Raw genomic sequence first — 19,543 nt, forward strand, 5'->3', positions numbered from 1 at the left:
AACTACTTCAGCAGTCTGTCCTTTACCTCTCATTTATTGTTACCTCAGAGTAGTTTTCCGAGAATCTGATGCATGTGTTTTCTTATTGACAGTCTCACTGAGAACAGAAAACACTTCTATCTTAAGTATCTAAGAGCCAATCTCTTAAAATAAAAGTGGACACCTGAATAATGCTTGTAAATGGTGGAGGAGAATGGAGGGGAAAGGAGAAACCAGATTGGTCCTAAGGTTTGGCTCATTCCCTGGATCAAGCATAAAGGATCCCCACTCTGTTCAGACCCTGAAAAAACTATTGGTTTCCTATGTGGTTGCATATGCCCACCCCCAGAGGAAGAGATTAATTTGCTTGCTTTCCTTCGCCATAAACCCTTTTCCCACATCATAGTATCTGAAATACTGCGAGTCTGGTCCTGCTTCCTGTGTGGGCAGTGGCACTCTGTATTTTCCTAATGGATGTGTGATGTGGTACTGTAACAGTTGTTTCTCTAGCTCCTTGTACCAAACTGTGAGCTCCTCAAGTGTAGAGACTATCTGAGTAATCTCTATTCCTTGAAGAAATGGCATTTTGTTTATTACTATAGTAGGAATCTTGGAAAGGCTAGTGTAGTGTTCACTGACCACATACATGGCTTAGGACACAGCAGTCAGAAAACAACTGCCGGTTGGTTTCTGAGCCAAGCATCTGTCCAGCACATGGGAGAGCTCCGTTTTTTCGCGTGCTGCTCCTGTTGCCCATTTCTTTCCTTCTGATTTGGGTTTGTTTGTTTTCCTGTACTCTACCACCACCTCTGGCTTCCCTACTGCTTTATCTACTTTTGCATTCTACTGCTCCCTTTATTTGGCTTCTTTTCCCACACACCATTCTCCAAAACTTACTTTAAAATAAAGCTAAAACATCTAAGGCTTCCAAAGCGCCTGTCAACCCTAAAGCAGCAGCTACCATGTACAAGAAACAGGCAGCAGGCAGAGGCTGTGATTGGTAGAATAAGGCAGATTTTCCTGACACCAAGGATCTGAAGACCTGGGTCCTGGTCCTGTTATAACTCCTAATTTCTTAGGGACCATGAGCAATTTACGTAATACGGTTCCTTATTCTAACAAAGTACATAAGTGTATACATGTACATAATATCTAAACTTTGTCCTATTTTTTAAGAAGTCTTCCACATAAATGATCTATTATTAACACACACAAATCTAGGGAACATAACTACTTAAAGACATACTACTTGTGTTTAAGAGCCATGACCATTTGAAAACAGGAAAACCAAATTTTAGTATAATTTCCATATATTGGGACCCACTAATGCTTTGTGTGAGATAATTAGAAAAAGAGGTTTGTTTACCTTTGCAATAGTTAAGGGGGAGGGGTGGGGGGACTAAGGATATTCACCAAATTACTATTGCTGATGAGATTATACAGTAAAAGGTATAATTTTAGAGAATTCTGAAAATACATCTTTACATGTGGCTTGGCATCTATTAATTATCCATTAACTGGTCCCTTGAAAACTCTTTTCCTGTTTAGGTTATCCAGTCCTTAACTGACTTAATGCTAAATATTAAAGCTGCATTTCTTTTTAAAACATTTATTCTGTTTTGGACTTCTTACAAGTCTCTTCCTCTAACACTCATATAGTCCAAGATAACTATTGGGAGGAGAGTTGTTGTAACTGAAAGTTTAGTAGACAGAGTTAAAAGTGGCGTTCCAGTGAGATTTAAAAGACTTTGGATGCATATCAGAAGCAGAATGGTGAAGGTGTGCAGTTATTTTAGGTCACCCATCAATACTTCTCTCCCCACTTCAGTCTGCGATGTCAAAAAACTGCATCAAGCTTTTGTGTGAAGATCCTGTGTTTGCAGAATATATAAAATGTATCCTAATGGACGAAAGAACCTTTCTAAACAACAACATTGTCTACACATTCATGACACATTTTCTTCTAAAGGTATGTGATACTTTGGAAACTCAGAGTGTTACTTCCAATTAGTTAGTGATTGTTTTTGCATTATGTTGGTCTTTGGAGATTTTTTTTTTTTTTTAATCTTTTTCAGGTTCAAGGTCAAGTGTTTTCTGAAGCAAACTGTGCCAATTTGATCAGCACCCTTATTACAAACTTGATAAATCAGTATCAGAATCTGCAATCTGATTTCACCAACAGAGTTGAAATTTCCAAAGCAAGTGCTTCTTTAAATGGGGTAAGAGTTATGGAAGAGAATAGCCATGTCCTTCATAACTTCCTTAAGTCAACTCTCAGTTCGGCCTTAGTATGGTTTTACTATAATTTTATTATTCAAACTCTAAAAAATTTATGCATTTACTGTGCCTTTTATGTATATACTATTAGCTTAGAAGGCATGTGCTAATGTCATTAAATAGTAAGGGCAATAAGACTACTAAGAGAAGATACTTCCTTTCTCTTTGTTCACTTGCAAAGTTTCTGTTACTGGCTATGGCTTGTAAGTAACTGAAACAACCAGATGAATGATCTACTGATTATAAAGCCAGTTAAAACTAGGAAATAATTGTCTTGTGTAGACTCCCACGCTAGACATGTTACAGAATAATGGAACACCCTGGGAATGTGTGCTACCAGTTCATGTCCAGCAGCAGCCTCCCAAGTACAAAAATGCTTAGGTGCAGAAGAGATTATATAGCTGAACTAAATGGGAAAAATATTTGTGACATCTCCCAGAAATCAGCATACTTGAGAAACTATGGTATCTAGATAAGTAAAGCCTAAATTTCTCATGGATCATTCAGGTTGTTTTTTTTTTTTTTTAATTCCTATTTTTCTTTTTTTCCTTTTCCATTTGAGTCCTTTTTCTCCTCTTCTATTTGAGTCTTCATTCTGACTTAGTGGCATGGTACATAAAACAATGAATGGTATTAGTGACTTAGAACCAGGGAAATGTAGTTGTATAAAGTGGCTTTTATCTAAGTTCTAGGATTCTTCTAAAAATGCCAGAGAAACCAGGATAGATTCCCAGAAAAGTAAGCATGTGCAATAAAGTGTGACACAATTTTGTCAAAATGTTACCTTTAGAACTTGCAGTGTTCATGTCTGGATTTTTGTAGGACCTGAGGGCACTTGCGTTGCTCCTGTCAGTACACACTCCCAAACAGTTAAACCCAGCTCTAGTTCCAACTCTGCAAGAGCTTTTAAGCAAATGCAGGACTTGTCTGCAACAGAGAAACTCACTCCAAGAGCAAGAAGCCAAAGAAAGAAAAACTAAAGGTTAGTTACTGGCTTTCTGGACTAACACTACCTTTAGGGCAGGAGAAGGGAAGAAAACATGTTGTGTGACTGCCTTTGCTAAAAATGACATTTCCCCCCACACACTCCTTTCAGGAAAGTTTGTTTTGATGTTGGTTTTCACAGATGACGAAGGGGCGACTCCTGTGAAAAGACGGCGCGTTAGCAGTGACGAGGAGCACACTGGAGACGGCTGCATCAGCGACATGAAAACGGAAACCAGGGACGTCCTGACCCCAACAAGCACTTCAGACAATGAGACAAGAGACTCCTCAATTATCGATCCAGGAACTGAGCAAGATCCTCCTTCCCCTGAAAATAGTTCTGTTAAAGAGTACCGAATGGACGTTCCATCTTCGTTTTCAGAAGACATATCAAATATCAGGTCACAGCATGCAGAAGAACAGTCCAGTGATGGTAGATTTGAAGACTGTAAAGAATTTAAAGACCTTCACTGTTCCAAGGATTCTAACCTAGCTGAGGAAGAATCAGAGTTCCCTTCTACTTCACTCTCTGCAGTTCTGTCTGACTTAGCTGACTTGAGAAGCTGTGATGGTCAAGCTTTGCCCTCCCAGGACCCTGAGGCTGCTTTATCACTCAGTTGTGGCCATTCCAGAGGACTCTTTAGTCAGATGCAGCAACATGACATTTTAGATACCCTGTGTAGGACCATTGAATCCACAATCCATGTGGTCACAAGGATATCTGGCAAAGGAAACCAAGCTGCTTCTTGACATTAGATGTAGCATGTCTACTTTTAAGGTTCTCCTTCCCCCAATGCTGTTTGTATAAGTTTTGCTTATTTCTGTTTTTGTGCTTCAGTTTGTCCAGTGCTCTCTGCTTGAATGGCAAGATAGATTTATAGGCTTAATTCTTGGTCAGGCAGAACTCCAGATAAAAAAATTTGCATTTCTATCTTCAATATACTTCCTAAAGGGCAATCAGATAGTGGGTATGTTTTATGTAATGAAGAGTTCACTGTAGTGGCTTTCATTTAATACAGCTGTTTGGGAGGAGCAGGGTTCCCTGGCCCTGCACAATGTAATTTAAACTTACAGCATTTTTACTGTGTATAATATGGTGTCCTCTGTGCCAGTTTTGTACCTTATAATAGAGGCAGATTGCCTCTGATCGCTGTGGTTCTTATTATCAAAATTAAGTTTACTTGTATACGGAACAACCACAAGAAATTTGATTCTGTAAAGAATCCTCTTTAGCTGTGGCCTGGCAGTATATAAATGGTGCTTTATTTAACAGAATACCTGTGGAGGAAATAAAGCACACTTGATGTAAAAATAATTGTTTTATTTTTATTGACATGACTGATTGCTATTCTGTGCACTTAATTAAACTGATTGTGATGACTTTTCATTTGTTTACATACGTTGCTTCAGTCTTCTCAGAGGAAAGTAATGAGAAAACCGTGAATGAGGGAAGCACTTAACCATTAGATACTCTGTTTATTAGTCTAAAAAGTACCTTATCCCATAGACTTTTCAGTGCTTTCTACCCCAGGTAGAAACTAGTACATTGTAACTGCTGCAGGGAGGAGAGTTAACAGTATAGCCAACTTACGTCACTGCCACATGCTCCTGAAAGCAACATGCCACTTCTTCACTAAGAGCTACACACCTTACACGCCCTGAAGTAAAATAAGTTTCCCACTCTAAAGTTGGTCTTAGCAAGCTTAGCTCTCTATACTCAGGGACTTAGTCTGTTCCCAGAGGAGCATCTATGGGAGGTAAAGTTAATACCTAATTTCAGGTTGCTTGCTACTTTAACTCAACAGTCTAGTCATAATAAAGATTCAAACAATGCTTTAAATTATGTATAAGTTCATGGATTTCATCCAGTATACTGAATTTTTGTTTCTTTTTTAAAAGGAATAATAGGGAAAAGGTGAAGTTGATACTTTTTCTACTTACAAAATCTAAATCAACCATTTAGGGTTGTCAGCTGCAGTAATAAGCCTTTTATTTCTTCAGATTGCTGCTTCTGCCAACAGAATGTCATGTTTTCTTCCTTACAGACAGGAACTCCTTTGCAGTCCAACTGTAATTCAGTTTGCCCTGGAGGAGGCACAAAGGGCAGTGCAACTGTTAACACACTGTTTTGGAAGGAAAACAGGATGCTTATCACTGCATTATGAAGAGGCTAATGTAGCCATATGGTCCTGCTACTGCTTTCCATGGCTGGTGGGGGGAACAGCTTGCGTGTTTTGGGGCTCGTAGAACAAACCAAGTGTACTAGTAACATACCTCTGGCCAGTTCCTGCATGTCCATATCTTTTCATTTGTTAACTGAAACAAAGGGGAAATTCCTCTGAAAACATCTTTTAAAACTTCTTACAACACAGGAAAACACTAAATCTTTTCATCAAAACCCCTACATACTAAAAGTGAGAGTGAACAACATCCAGTCCTGTTTTTCAGGCTCTACGCCAGCAGCCTTGAGAATTCACTGTCCCCAGTGCCAAAATGTAACAGCACAACATCAGGGACAGACAGTGACACTGGTCATCAGAAGACAGCTGATACCAAGGGTGAAAGCAACTGCACAGACAGCACTGTGGACCCCAATGATTCAGGTAGCAGAAACTTGAAACTTCTAGACTAAGGGTTGCAAAGAATTGTGCTTATTTCTTCTAGACTCAGACATCTGCACAATTACTGAAACTAAGGCTTCATCTTTACTGTCACCTAGTATATAAAACATTTTTTACTTGTTCTATAGCCAACTTTCTAAAGTTCTCAAGTAACTGTGAGCTCAGAAGCCCAAAGCAAGTTAAAAACAGCAAAAGTGGAAAGTCAGTCCCAGTTTACTTTTCTTTAACCCTAAGATTACTTACCAATTCTATATATTCACTGATGATGTTCCCATCAAACATTTGGAATTTCCCTCTCTTTTTTAGCTTCTAATTCAGCAGATGCAGAAAATTTTTGCACCAACTAACCAAGCAAAAAAAACAGTAGATACGTTATTCCAGATGTGCTGTCACATTTTTAACATTAAAGTACTAACACAAAAAGCTCAAACCATAGTAACTTTTTTAAAAATCCTGAGTACATAACGTCCCTACAGCTTGCTTTCTTCTTCTTTCAGAAATAGAGCAGTAAATTAATGTATCCCCTAAATGCTGGTATATCCCCCCAGAATGCCTCCTTTCCCCCCTAAGATTTTTCAGAAGCTACCCAAAATTTTACCACCACAATTCTACATCCCTTCAATTTGAAAAAAATACAACCACATGAGAAGTAAAACCAGCTCTATTTCTTTGCGGCCCATTTTCTCCCAATATCAGCACTTAAGGCCCCAGCTTGACAAGTGACTCAACATTTTTCACAGTGAAGATGACATAGCAATACTCCACAGCTCTGTTGAACAGGCCCATCTTGGGTGCCACAGCAGGGACCCCTACGCCCGGTGCCACTGGAGAGGAGGCCTGAACCCGAAGAAGAGAGAGAATGCCAAGAGATAAAACTGCTTAGATTCAAAAATTCAGCCTTCCAGTCTTAACATAAGATGTGCCAAATTCCACACTACCCCTTCTAGACACATGGGAAGAGCACAAAAAGCCTTACTAACACTACCAGCCCTGGTCTTTACTACAGGAACAGTTCATTGTTCATATGGCCCTTCAGCTCTGTTCTCTCCCAGAATATGGCTTAAGACCCCAAATCCTACTGGAACATATAAATATGGCCCAAAAGGCATAAAGATAAGCAGATGCAGGGCAAAAGAGTGTCAATCCCCCCACCAGATTCCAAGCACAGGATCTAAAACTTCCAATCCAAAAGTCCTGGTAGAAGGTTCTTCCACTGGTATGTGAGCCTCCAAGTCACCCTGTATTGTAATCTCTTGCCTACCAAAGAACACTGCTGTTAGTACACTGTCTTGAACTAAAATTCAGTATTTATCCCAAAGAAAGGCCTGTTTATATGTTCCCTTCCATCAAGGATGGAAGTCTAATTTCATTATTTCCCCCTAAAAATGGCAGGGGATGCAAGGGTGGATCAACTGGCCCTCCTTGCTATCTTATGGTCCAACCTAAAAAGACGTTCAGAGCTTTGAGGCATTCACGTTAAGCACCTCATCTTCCCCCTCCCTGCATACTGGCCATCAGAGGTCACACCTGCAAGGCCCTTTCACACTGTCTCCTCTCAAAAGCCAGTCCTTGGGTTGTCCCAGTTTTGTCAGTAAAATCATGCCCATTGTAAATTCTACAAAGAAACACAACAGAAAGAGTTTTAACCCTTCCTTTTAGGTACAGACCAAAAAGTAGAAAATTCAAAAGAACAAGTAAGAAAATAGAAGAACTGATCACTTATAAACTATTCCTATGCTGTTTTGAGAATTTCAAGACCATTCTGTGTTTTTACGTATCGCACTGATGTGAACATGAATTCCCCAGCAACAAAAGCCTTATTTCAAATGCCTCACTTCTTTGTAGTTATTGATAAAATAGCAAAATTTTCTAATGTTCTTTTCCAAAAAGCTCAGCTTTATACAACTATTAGCTTTTATGACCTTCACTTAACTGTCAAAACCAGACACTTTTCCCTCTGCTTCACACCACCTCTCAAGAACTTGCCCCCTCACAGCAAGCAGTCAAGCCTGTGGCCAAGCACATTTTTGGTGTTTTGGGGAAAGCGGCAGCCCCAAACCCGTCTATGCCCACACCTGTATACTCAGGTAGCAGAGTCCAGCAGTGAGGTAGACTCACAGGCCCTACTGGCCATTCTGCCTGGCAGGTGGCTTCTCTAAGCTACGGAAGACAACAGTGTAGGGACAGGTTATCTTGGTAAATCTCAACTACTACTGTAATTCGTGCAGTCACTTCCACTCATTCGTGCAACAAAGGTTTATTAAGCCCCTACTACGTGTCAGGTATTGTGCTGGATGCTGGAGACAGCAATGAACATGACACACAACGTCCATGCCCTCATGAGCTTACAGTCTAACAGGGAAGATAGACATGAAACAAGTAATTAATTATACAACTGATTAAATCATTAGGCAAAACGGTTCACACTGTGCACTAAACTGGTAGTCTCTAATTGTCTTACTCATGACCAGCTCTCCCCCTCCACGAGTTTACCCCTGCAGCATAGAGTTGTGTCTGGAGCCTCAGACACCAGCTAACCTGGGAATCCAGACCATGGTGGAGAGCATACCTGGGCAAATAGAAAAGGGACCCTCTGGCTCCCAAGGGGGGATGCCTTCTTTGCCTGTCTTAAGTGCCTTCAGTTAATCTCCAAGGGCCTCCCTGACCTTGGCGGGGCCTGCATTTATATAAGATCCTTCAATATATCCCCATCTCTTTCTTTTTACTCACATTACTCACCTATAAATCAGAAAATATAAACCTAACAAGACATCTGGTTTGATGTATTCTTACAACATCAGGACAAATGCCTGAGAGAAAAGCTGTGGTGGGGAGGGAAGAAGAAATGGGTGTAAGAGATCTGACTCAAGATCTCACAGAGTCTGAGAAGATACAAGGGGTTTTTTTAGTCAAGGGTCCACTGAGTTGGCCAAATCTTAAATGGACCTCTTAGAATGTGAAGTCCTTAGTTTGCATACAAAATTGTATGTGTCTATGAAATGTGTTATATTGATGATGCACGTAGTCCACGGCTTTTATCAGGGTCTAGAAATGCGCTGTCCAGTATGAAATGTGGCTGGCTTGATTTAAGATGTGCTGTAAGGGTGAAATGATACACAGGAGACTTGGAAGGCTTAAAACAAAAAAAGGAATTGTAAAATACTCTCAATAATAATTGATATTGATACATGTTAAAATGGCATTTTTTATACACTCAGTTAAATAAAAAATATCAAAATTAATTTCACCTGTTTCTTTTAGCTTTTTTAAGCTAGCTACTAGAAAATTTTAAACTCCACATGTGGCTTGCATTATATTTCTATTGAACAGCGCTGATCTAGAACCACAAAGCCAGTATATTAAGAAAATCAGATTTCCAAATAACATGGCCTTCAGCTACTCTCTTTTGGCAGGGAGAACTGGGAAAAGGAGAGGGGAAGAAAGTGGGGGGTGGCCAAGGGAGAGAGGGGAGGGAGGGAGGGAGGGAAGAAAGGCAACAGGAGGAAGAAGTGGGACAGGGAGAGGGAAGCATCAAAAGGCTGCTCTGGGGATGCCTCTGGGGTATCCTCAGAATGATGAGGTGTTCATTAGTGTCCTTACCATTCAGTTGAGGCGGGTCTGATCCCAGATCCCAGTTGCAATCTAAAGAGTTTGTTCTGTTGCGCTACCAAGGGTTGAATCTAAAAAGGCCAGTTTAACATGCCGATGAAAGACTCAGCTGTTGGATTTGAATATAACAAAGTAAAATCACAGCCTCTGAATACAGCAACCACATGTCTGAAGATACGTCTGACACAGCCCCAATCTGATGGCATTTTATAACCTTTAATTTAATAAAGGTGAATCATCATGCTGCTCAATATGATTTAGTTTTTATATCTTTGAAAGTCCTCACATTGAATACGTTCACAAATCAAAAAAAGCCCCTTTGTCAAACTATCTTGGTTTGGAAAATAAAGCTGCTGTACAAATGGTCTTAGCCCAGAACCAACCTTTCAGCTTGAAGAGGGCACTCAGCATGCATTAGAGTCACATAAGGCTCTATCTCCCAAGGGAACTAGGAAAGCCAGTCAAAAGCAGCACACAGTATAGTAGGTAGTTCATGGAAAACCACGCGACACAACCAAGGGATATCACAACTAAAAGTTGAGAGTTTTCACTATTCAATGGAAACAGCAAAGATGCAGGGGAGGGAAAACAAAATCCCATTCACTAAGCTGTGCGTGCGGCCTGGGGCACTTCACGGTACCTGGGAGTCACAGTGCCCTGACACCATCTTGAAAAGATGAGTCGGCCCCACTTCACAGATGAGAGGCCGCTGAGGCTGCAGTCGCCTGCCGGGGCGCCACACTGGGCCTGTGGAGCGGCCCAGGCTTCCTGGCCTTGCTCCTTTTGCCCACACCTCTCTGCTCCACACCCCATGGTTCAGCCACCCTCCTCCGCAAACAAGCCCTCCCCAGTTCCCCACCACTACCACACAGGAGTCATACAGTCTGATGAACAGGTTTTCAAATGTCCAACGTCTGTAGCTTGATTTTAAGGAAGAAAGAAAGAAACTCTATCAGATACCTCACCTCAGTGCCATCTACACCCTTTTCTTCAGAAAGGCTGGGTATTTCAATCAATCCCTTCTGCTTGGCACCAGATTCTTTAATTACACCTAAAATGAGCAAAATGTGTTCTTCAATTCCAAAGTTAACAACTGGTTTATGCCAAACTCCCCTGCCTAATGGAACAGGTGCCTCACGGGGCAGGTGCCCAGCTTTCCCCCCACAGGTGCCCAAACCAACCCTGTTCTCCTGCCCTCATCAGAGGTAAGCAACCGAGAAAGGTGGGGGCAGAACCTGGCCAACAGAACTGCACATGAAATCGGGCTGGCTGGAAACATGGGTCGTAGTAAGTGGGTGTATAAGTAATGTTTCTTTATTCATCCCCCAATATTCTTAACAAGGTCAAAGTAGGATAAAGGGCTTTCTCCAAGAGATGCCATATAAGGGAGGGGAGGACAGAAAGGAAAGATGAGTTCTGATCACGGGGTGAGCGAGCAGAGAGAGGGTGTGGCTTAAGAGAGTTCTCTGCAGGCTCCTTTACGACCAGAGTGTGATTTCAGTAACAACACAAAAATGGCAACACAGCTTGTTCCTGGCTTCAGTCCCCCTCACAAGAAGACCAACTAGCAGATCTCCATAGACTAAAGCCACCGTGAAAATCTCAGAACCCAGAGTGAGGCTGAAGAACCCTCCTGGACCAGAAAGAGAGGTCAGGAGGGAGGGAGCACCAGAGCACTGTGACCAAACCGTGTGGACCGCATTCCTAACTGCAGCAGCACATGGGCAGAAAGCCCAGCCAGAGACTGCCTGCGTGCAGAGCCGAGCTGGCAGCCCTATCTGGCCAGGGAGCTCCGTTGGCAGTTCTGCCTGATTGAGGTCCCAGTCAATGGGCTGAAGCCGGCTGTGGAGCCCCCAACAGGCAGGCAGGTAATTCACAGCCCTACTCAACTGCTGAGTGTAGCCTCCATTCCTGACCATCCAGGGAGCCTGACCAGAGTACCTGGGCAGCTGTGGAGCCCAGCCTAGAGCCCCACTCAAACACGGAGCCAAACCAGCAGCCCTGCCCCACTGTCCAGCATAGCCCCTGGTCCCACATACCCAGGGAGCCCAAGCAGTGACCTTAAGCAGCCTCAGAGCCCAGCCTATAGCGCTGCTCCTGTTAAACACAGCTTACAGCCTTGTGCCGACAGAGCCCAGACAGCAAGCCCATCCAACGAGGGAGCACAGCTGCTAGCACTGCCATCTGCAGTGGGCACTGGAGGCCTCTCCCAACCAGAGAGCCCAGCCAGGGCCCTGCCAACTGTGGCAGCTCGCCTGCAGACCTGCCCAACCTCAGAGCACAGGTATGTTCCCACCTGATTGCAGAGCACAGCCTGAGGCCAGGTCCAACCATGAAGCTCCACCTGTGGCCCTTCCTGGACAGAGTTCAGCCAGTCGCCCCATCTGGTCAGGGAGCGTAACCTGAGTCCCCACCAGCCTACAGCTCCGCCCAATCACAGTCCAACTAGTGGCACTGCCCTGCCAGGGAACACAGCCAGTGACCATGTCAAGCAGCAATCATGGCAGTCCAGAAAGGGACTTCACGTCACTGTGCAGCACTGCCACCAGCCCCATCCAGTCAGGGAGCTGAGCTAGTGGCCCTGCATGAACATGGAGCCCCTCCAGCAGACCCAACCAAACACAGCTGAGCCAGCAGCAAGCCCCCAGCCTCAGAGCACCACCCACGTTGAGGCCCCAACAGCAAGGCCCAGCTGCCATGACACAGCGAGCTGATGAGCCAGTAACACCAGCTCAGCTGAACAGTGGAGGTCTTTCCCTGCCGAGGCAAACCTGTAAAGTCTGCAAGAAGCCCACTTATTTATGTGCACAGATACCAATGCAAAGAATCAAGGCTTAGGAAGAATTAGGTGAACATGATACCACCAAAGGAAATGAATAAAGCTCCAATAACAGACCCTAAGGAAAGGGAGACCTATGAAACTGCATGAGTGGGAATGCAGAATAAACCTCTTAAAGCAGCCTAGTGACCTACAAGAGCACACAGACAGACACCTAAATCAAGTTAGGAAAATCATGCAGTACCAAAACAGAAACCCTAGAGCTACAGAACATAATGACTGAATTGAAAAATTAAGTAGAGAGCTTCAATATCTAATTCAACCAAGCAAAGGGAAGAATTAGTGAATTAAAACATAGGTTGTTTTAAATTAGCCCCTCAAATTCACAAAATAAAAAGAGAATCAAAAAGTAAAGAAAGTCTAAAGGACTTATGGGATACCATAAAAAAATACTGCATGCATTATGAGAATCCAAGGGAAGAAAGAAAAAGGGAAAGTCTATTTAAAGCAATAATAACTGAAAACTTCCCAAACCACAGAGGAGAAATGCACATTCAGATTCCTGAGGCCCACAGGACTCCCAAATAGACTAAACATGAAGGCTACCCTAAGGCACACTATAATTAAACTGTCAAAATTCAAGGACAGAGAATAATGAAAGCAGCAAGAAAAGTAACTCATCACATACAAGGGAGGTTCCAAGGCTTACAGGTGGGTTTCTAAACAGAAACTTGACAGGCCAAGAGTGGGATGACATATTCAAAATATTGAAAAGAAATGCCTGTCAACCAAAAATACTATATCCAGCAAAGCTATCCATCAAAAATGAAGGAGAGATAAAGACTTTCCCAAACAAACAAAAGCTGAGGTTGTTCATCAATACTTGCCTTGTAAGAAATGCTAAAGGGCATCTTTCAGGCTAAAATAAAAGAATGCTAATCAGCATCAGGAACACACACAAATGTATAAAATCACTGGTAACAAAGTCAGATTATCTAATATTGCAATGGTGGGGCATAATTCATTTACAACTCTAAAAGTCAACAAACATATTAAAAATAACCATAATTTCAATAACTTGTTATTAGATATGCGATATAAAAAAGATGCAAATTGTAACATCAATAACCTAAAATGTGAGGGGAAAGAGAAGTACAAATTTCTCTATGTATTATCAGTTATTAACTTAAATAGGTTGTTGTATATTAGCCAGGGTAACTACAAAGAAAAAACCTGCAGTAGATACAAGAAATTATGATAAAGGTGTCAAAACTTACCACCACAAAAAGGCAATAAATCAGCAAGGAAGATGAAGGAGGAGACAGTGAACACAGGATCTAGAAAACAGTCAGAAAACAATGGACAAAATGGCAATAGTAAGTCCTTAACTATCAAAATTATTTTAAACATAAATGGGTTAGATTCTCCAATCAAAAGATAGAAAATGGCTGAATGGATAAAAATTAAAAACAAGATTCAACAACATGCTGCCTATAGGTGACTCACTTACGCTTTAAGGACACACATAAATTAAGAGTAAAGGGATGGAAAAAGATATTTCAAGCAAATGGTAACCAAAAGAAAGCACGAGTAGCTATACTTATATTAGACAAAGTAGACTTTAAGCTAAAAAATAGCCAAGAGAAATAATGTTAAAGGGGTCAAAAATATATAACAATTGTAAATATTTATGTACCCAACATCAGAGCATCTAAACATACAAAGCAAACACTAACAGAACTAAAAGGAGAAATAAATAGCAATACAATAGTACCTGGGGACTTTAACCACACTCTCAACAATGGGTAGATCATCCAGGCAGAAAATCAGTAAGGAAATAGCAAATTTAACCAAATGAACCTAACAGACCTATACAGAATATTCCATCAAACAGCAGCAGAATATACATTCTTCTCAAGCACCACAGAACATTTTCTAGGATAAATCATATGATAGGCCACAAAACAAGTCTCAACAAATAAAAAAAGACAAAATTTTAACAAATATCTTTTCTAACCACAATGGAATGAAACAATAAATAACAGAAGGAAAGCTAGGAAATTCACAAATACATGGAAATTAAACAAAACACTCCTGAAAAACCAACAGCTCAAAGAAATCAAAAGGGAAATTTTAGATGAATCTTGAGACAAATGAAAATGGCAACACAACACATCAAAATGTACAGGATGCAGCAAAAAACAGCTTTAAGATGGAAGTTTGTAGTGATGAATACATACATAAAGAGAAAAGAAAGATCTCAAAGAACCTAACTTTACACCTCAGGGAACTAGAAAAAGAACAAAATAAGCCTGAAGTTAGAAGAATAGAAATAACAAGCAATCTACAGATTCAATGCAATATCTATCAAAATTTGAATGTAATTTTTCATAGAAATAGAACAATCTTAAATTTGTATGGAACCACAAAATACCCCAAATAGCCAAAGCAATCTTGAGAAAGAACAAAGCTAGAGGCACACTTCTGATTTCAAAATTATTACAAAGTGATTGTGATCGAAATAGTGTGGTACTGGTATAAAAAAAGACAGATCAGTGGAAGAGAAGAGAAAGCCCAGAAATAAACCTCCACACATATGGTCAATTAATCTATGACAAAGGAGGCAAGACTATACAGTGGGGAAAGGGCAGTCTCTTCAATAAAATGTGGTGAGAAAACTGGGCAGTCACAAGCAAAAGAATGCAACTGGACCACACTCTTACACCACACACAAAAAGTGACTTAAAATGGATTAAAATGACTTAAAACATGTAACCATAAAACTCCTAGAAGAAAATACAGGTGGGTAAGCTCCTTGACACTGGTCTTAGCAATGATTTTTAGATTTGACACAAAAAACAAGCAAAAGCAAAAATAAACAAGAGGGACTTCTAACTAAAAAGCTTCTACATAGCAAAGGAAACCATCAACAAAATGAAAACCTATGAAATGGGAAAAATATTTGCAAATCATATATCTGATAAGGGATTAATATCCAAAATATATAAAGAATTCATAGAATCAAAAACAAAAAGCAAACTATCCAATCAAAAAATGGGCCAAGGATCTGAATAGACATTTATGCAAAGATATTCAAATGGCCAACAAGAACATGAAAAGGTGTTCAATATCACTCATCACCTGGGAAACCACAATGAGGTATCACCTCACATCTGTTAGAATGGCTATTATTAAAAAGAGATATAAAGTATTGGTGAGGATGTGGAGAAAAGGGAACACTGGCACACTTACCGGTAGGAATGTAAACTGGTACAGCCACTATGGAAAAACCTATAGAGTTCTCAAAAAATTAAAAATAGAACTACCGTATGATACAGCAATCCCACCTCTGGGTAAATATTCAAAGGAAATGAAATCAGTATCTCAAAGAGATAGCTTCACCCCATGTTCACTGCAACATTATTTACAGTAACCAAGACATGGAAACAACCTCATGTCCATTGATGGATAAATGGATAAAGAAAATGTGGTATTTGTGTAATGCACATGTTTGTATACACACACACACAGGAATATTACTCAGCCATAAAAAATAAGGAACTCCTGTCATTTGCAACAACATGGATGGATCTTGTGGGCATTATGCTAAGTCACATAAGTCAGACAGAAACAAATACTGTATGATCTCATTTACATGTGTAATCTAGAAAAAACACACAGAAACAGAGAGTGGACTGGTGGTTGCTGGAGGTGTAAGTGGTCAAAGGATACAAAAGGTATAAACTTCCAGTTATTCATTGATCAATAAGTTCTGAGGATGTTATGTACAGCATGGTGAGCATAGTCAGCAATACTGTACTGTATATTTTAATGGTGCTAAGAGGGTAAATCTTAAAAGTTCTCAACATACACAGAAAAGAATTGTAACTATATAAGGTGATGGCTGTGTTAATCAACCTTACTATAGTAATCATTCCATAATATATACACATACCATCACCTGTACAAAAAATAAATAAGCCAATTTTAAGAGAAAATACTACTTTACATAGTGGGTAGTATTATCTTAAGGAACTGAGCAGGAGGGTTAAAAGATATTTGGTAGAAATATGGCTTGAAAGGCACACTTGTAAGTTTGAGGGTGGCAGGTCTCTCAAGGCTGCTTGAGGGAACTGGGCTATAAGAAAATATACAAAAAAAAACCCAAACAAAACCAAAAAACAAGACCAGAGTGCTGTCTCCTCCCCAGTGGATCCCCCTTGCCACCTCTGGGGCCCACCGCCAGGAGAGCAAGCACGGGGTGCCCTCTGGCTGCTGCCTGGAAATAGCTGAGTTTACCGCTCACAGAAGGTGGTTGCTGCTTTGAGGTAAGGGGGACAGAAGAGACAAAAAGCCATGAGCTCCCCTGAGGGAAGGGTCCCAGGGGTGGGGTGGGCTATAAGAGGCCAGACCCTGCTATGATCCAGCCACAGCAGCCATGGGGGGAACAACTGAGAGCAAAGCCCCAGCCAGAAGATTCCAAGGCAGGTGTGGGCAACTTCTGAGGCTCGCTGAACACCTCCCTAGGTCTGGGCCAGGCTGGAGCTGGCAACGCCCAAGCTGGCTTACTGGGTGGCTCTCTGACCCAGACTCTCAAGAAAGGAATTAACCCTGAGCTGAAGCCCAAATTCAACAGGGCACACCTTCAGGGCCAGATCTCCCTCTCTCTCCTCTTCCTTTTCCCCTTTTGTCTTCACATCCACAGTTACTTCAGCAAGTATTCACTGAGCGCAGACTGTCTACCCCACCAGGAGCTAGGCACTATGGGAGAAAGTTATTCATCAAACACACACACATTTCAGACAGTGATCTGGGCCAGGAAACAAAACCATCTATATCTGATCAAAAGACCCAAAGAGTGAAAACAACCCAAATATCCATCAACTGATGAACAGGTGAACAAAAGGATGAAACACTCAACACAGATGAACCTTGAAAACATGTTAAGGGAAAGAAGCCAGTCACCAAAGACCACATGCTCTAGGATTCCACTCATACGAAGCGTCCAGAACAGGGAACCCCAGAGAGGTAGAAAATAGATTAGTGGTTGCCAAGGACTGACGGAGTGATGCTAATGGGTACAGGGGCTTTGGGAATGATGAAAATATGCTAAAATTGACTTTAGTGGTGGTGGCTACACAACTCTGTGAATATATTGAAAATCAACTGCATGCTGTAAATGGTTGAGTTTTAGGTATGTACATTATATCTCAAAAAAACTGGTATTTAAAAAAATCCCTGCCCTAATGAACCCTGCAGGGGAAGGGAGGAAACTAGAATAAACAAGATATTTACATAGTCATATACGGTATACCAAATATCAGTGCCTTGGGAAGAAATAAAGCAAGGAAGAGAGACTACAGGGAAGGAATCTACAATTTGTATAGGATGGAAACAGGTGGCTTCACTCAGGACAGACAGCTGACAGAGCCAAAGGAGCCAGCAGGCTGCTCTCTGGGGAAGGGTGCTCCAGACTGCAGCTCCAGGAGACTCTAAGGCTGATGAGAGCCCAGCTGAGGGGCAAAGAGCTCTAGGCAGCTCGAGTGCCGAGATAAAGAGAGGTCCCCAGCTTGTGGGTCAAGGAGCTCCACGTGCCGGTAGGGTGTCTAGGACTCTGAACAGCAATTCAGGGGCCACTCAGTGCTAGGCCCATTGGACTCATTCTAAAAACATCTATTGGTGAATGAATAATGAATCAATTGACTCTGCCCCAAGGCTGTTTCCAGCCACCTGTACCCTGAGATTGTTACCTTTCTTAGCCCCAAATGATGTTCCACTCATAAAAGAAAATCAGCTTTCCTTTGTGGCTGCTGCAGGAAGTCTTGCCTTCCACCTGCTTCAGCTCACTGATCTCACAGCCAGCCTCGTTCTGCAGGATGATTCCCACCAGGAGCTCTCGTAGCTTCCCCTTGGACCAGCGGGTGACATTCCACTCTATTCTGCCAGGGAGGAACAAGAAGGGCAGAGCCATGAATGGAAGCCTTAGCTGGTGTCCACATGCTCATCCTGGGGTGGTAGGGAAACACCTGCGCCCAAACCAGATCAGCCCAGTTCCCCTCAAGCAGCCTTGTGAGACCTGCCACCCCTTAACCTTACAAATGTGCTTCTCAAGCCAGATTTCTACCAAATATCTATTAAGCCTCTTGCTCAGTTCCTTAAGATACTATGTAAAGTAGTATTTTTCTCTTAAAAACGCTGGCTTATTTGGGGGAAAAGGGCCTAGCAATCTCACCTGGCCTGTAGCAAAGCCTGGGACCTATGAAAAAGCAGTAATAACTGAAACAATTTCAATCATAACGAGATAAGTTATCAAGTATTTTCAAACATTAGCTCATGCAATCTTCCCAAATAATGCTCCCATTTTAGGGAATGGAAATGAGCCGAGAGAAACACGTGATGTTGAGACAGGGACCATGGGTGTAGTCAGAGTAGGGTGAGGGCCTCTGAGAAAAGCAGGGTGGAATATTTACAGTCAGAGCAATGTAACAATGGGCAAAGAAGTCCCTATTGAAAGTCTGTGCTAAGCATTATGCAAAGTCAAGGTCACACTAATTCTCTAGGTAAGGATATGGACATCTTCAGTGAGATCAGTTAAAGGTCAAAAGGCCAGAAGCAACTTAGCCTGGAATGTCTGAGCGTTCTGCAAGGGTATCAGCATAACCCGTGATTCCGCTGTCAGTCCTGGCAATCAGACTATGACCCAGCCCACCTTGAGGACAGGACAGGTGATGCAAGTCCACACCGCTAAATTTTTTTCATGTTCTCGAAAATCCTCAACTGCCTATAAAACCCCCTAGACAACGCACCACTACGGGCTCTCTTGTCCCCCCCATGGCATGAGCCAGGAGATCTATTCTCTCACTTTATTTCTAAATAAAAGCCTGTACCTTGCTCTCCTACCTTGAGTGTTTGTGAAGCTCATTCTTCGGCTTCATGAACAAGAACCCCGGCATCAATGTGTCCATGGTGACAGAGCTAGGAAAGCAGAAGTCAGCCCTTCTCAGCCCCAGGCCAGGGCTCCCCAAGTAAAGCATTCCTCTGCCCTGGACGTGCCTTAGCATCACCTCCGTGGCGTCGAGGTACCACAGCCCCCAAAGCTCTGAGGTAGAGGGATGTAAATCGGCCCATGTGTCCTTTTTAACTCCCAGAAACGTGGAGAGGGCTGGCTGTGGGAGGGGAAGGGGAAGGGGCGGGAAGCCCCTAGGGCCGCAGGCTGTCAGAGGTCAGGCAGAAGCCTTCCCTGGGTTCCAACCCAACTTGCAGAGGGAGGGAGCTCACGTCTCCGGGCCAGCGC

The 19,543-nt window shown here is 42.1% G+C and overlaps 2 protein-coding genes across 4 annotated transcripts in view; one reads left to right on the plus strand and one right to left on the minus strand.

The window, feature by feature from the left end:
- USP34 (ubiquitin specific peptidase 34) overlaps window positions 1-4,627 on the plus strand; it is a 241,368-nt gene extending 236,741 nt beyond the window's left edge. For 2 of the 3 annotated variants that reach the window (XM_073212721.1, XM_073212722.1), the window contains exons 77-80: window positions 1,808-1,948; window positions 2,055-2,198; window positions 3,079-3,238; window positions 3,383-4,627. In XM_073212721.1, the coding sequence (XP_073068822.1) occupies window positions 1,808-1,948; window positions 2,055-2,198; window positions 3,079-3,238; window positions 3,383-3,990 (1,053 nt within the window). In that variant the 3' untranslated portion in view covers window positions 3,991-4,627. Of the gene's footprint in view, window positions 1-1,807; window positions 1,949-2,054; window positions 2,199-3,078; window positions 3,239-3,382 lie in introns of those variants that run through there. The other variant, XR_012121111.1, reaches the window with a different exon arrangement.
- Window positions 4,628-4,770: 143 nt separating this feature from the next.
- On the minus strand, window positions 4,771-18,220 carry AHSA2P (activator of HSP90 ATPase homolog 2). Its single transcript, XM_073216833.1, is given in 10 exon segments — window positions 4,771-5,363; window positions 5,504-5,556; window positions 6,105-6,164; window positions 6,166-6,204; window positions 6,591-6,736; window positions 8,506-8,547; window positions 8,550-8,579; window positions 9,462-9,525; window positions 10,436-10,521; window positions 18,010-18,220. Coding segments are annotated over 10 exon segments (903 nt in total). The 3' UTR covers window positions 4,771-5,191.
- Window positions 18,221-19,543: the final 1,323 nt, after the last annotated feature.

This window comes from Manis javanica, chromosome 1 (genome assembly GCF_040802235.1).
Source record: "Manis javanica isolate MJ-LG chromosome 1, MJ_LKY, whole genome shotgun sequence".
Lineage (NCBI taxonomy): Eukaryota > Metazoa > Chordata > Mammalia > Pholidota > Manidae > Manis > Manis javanica.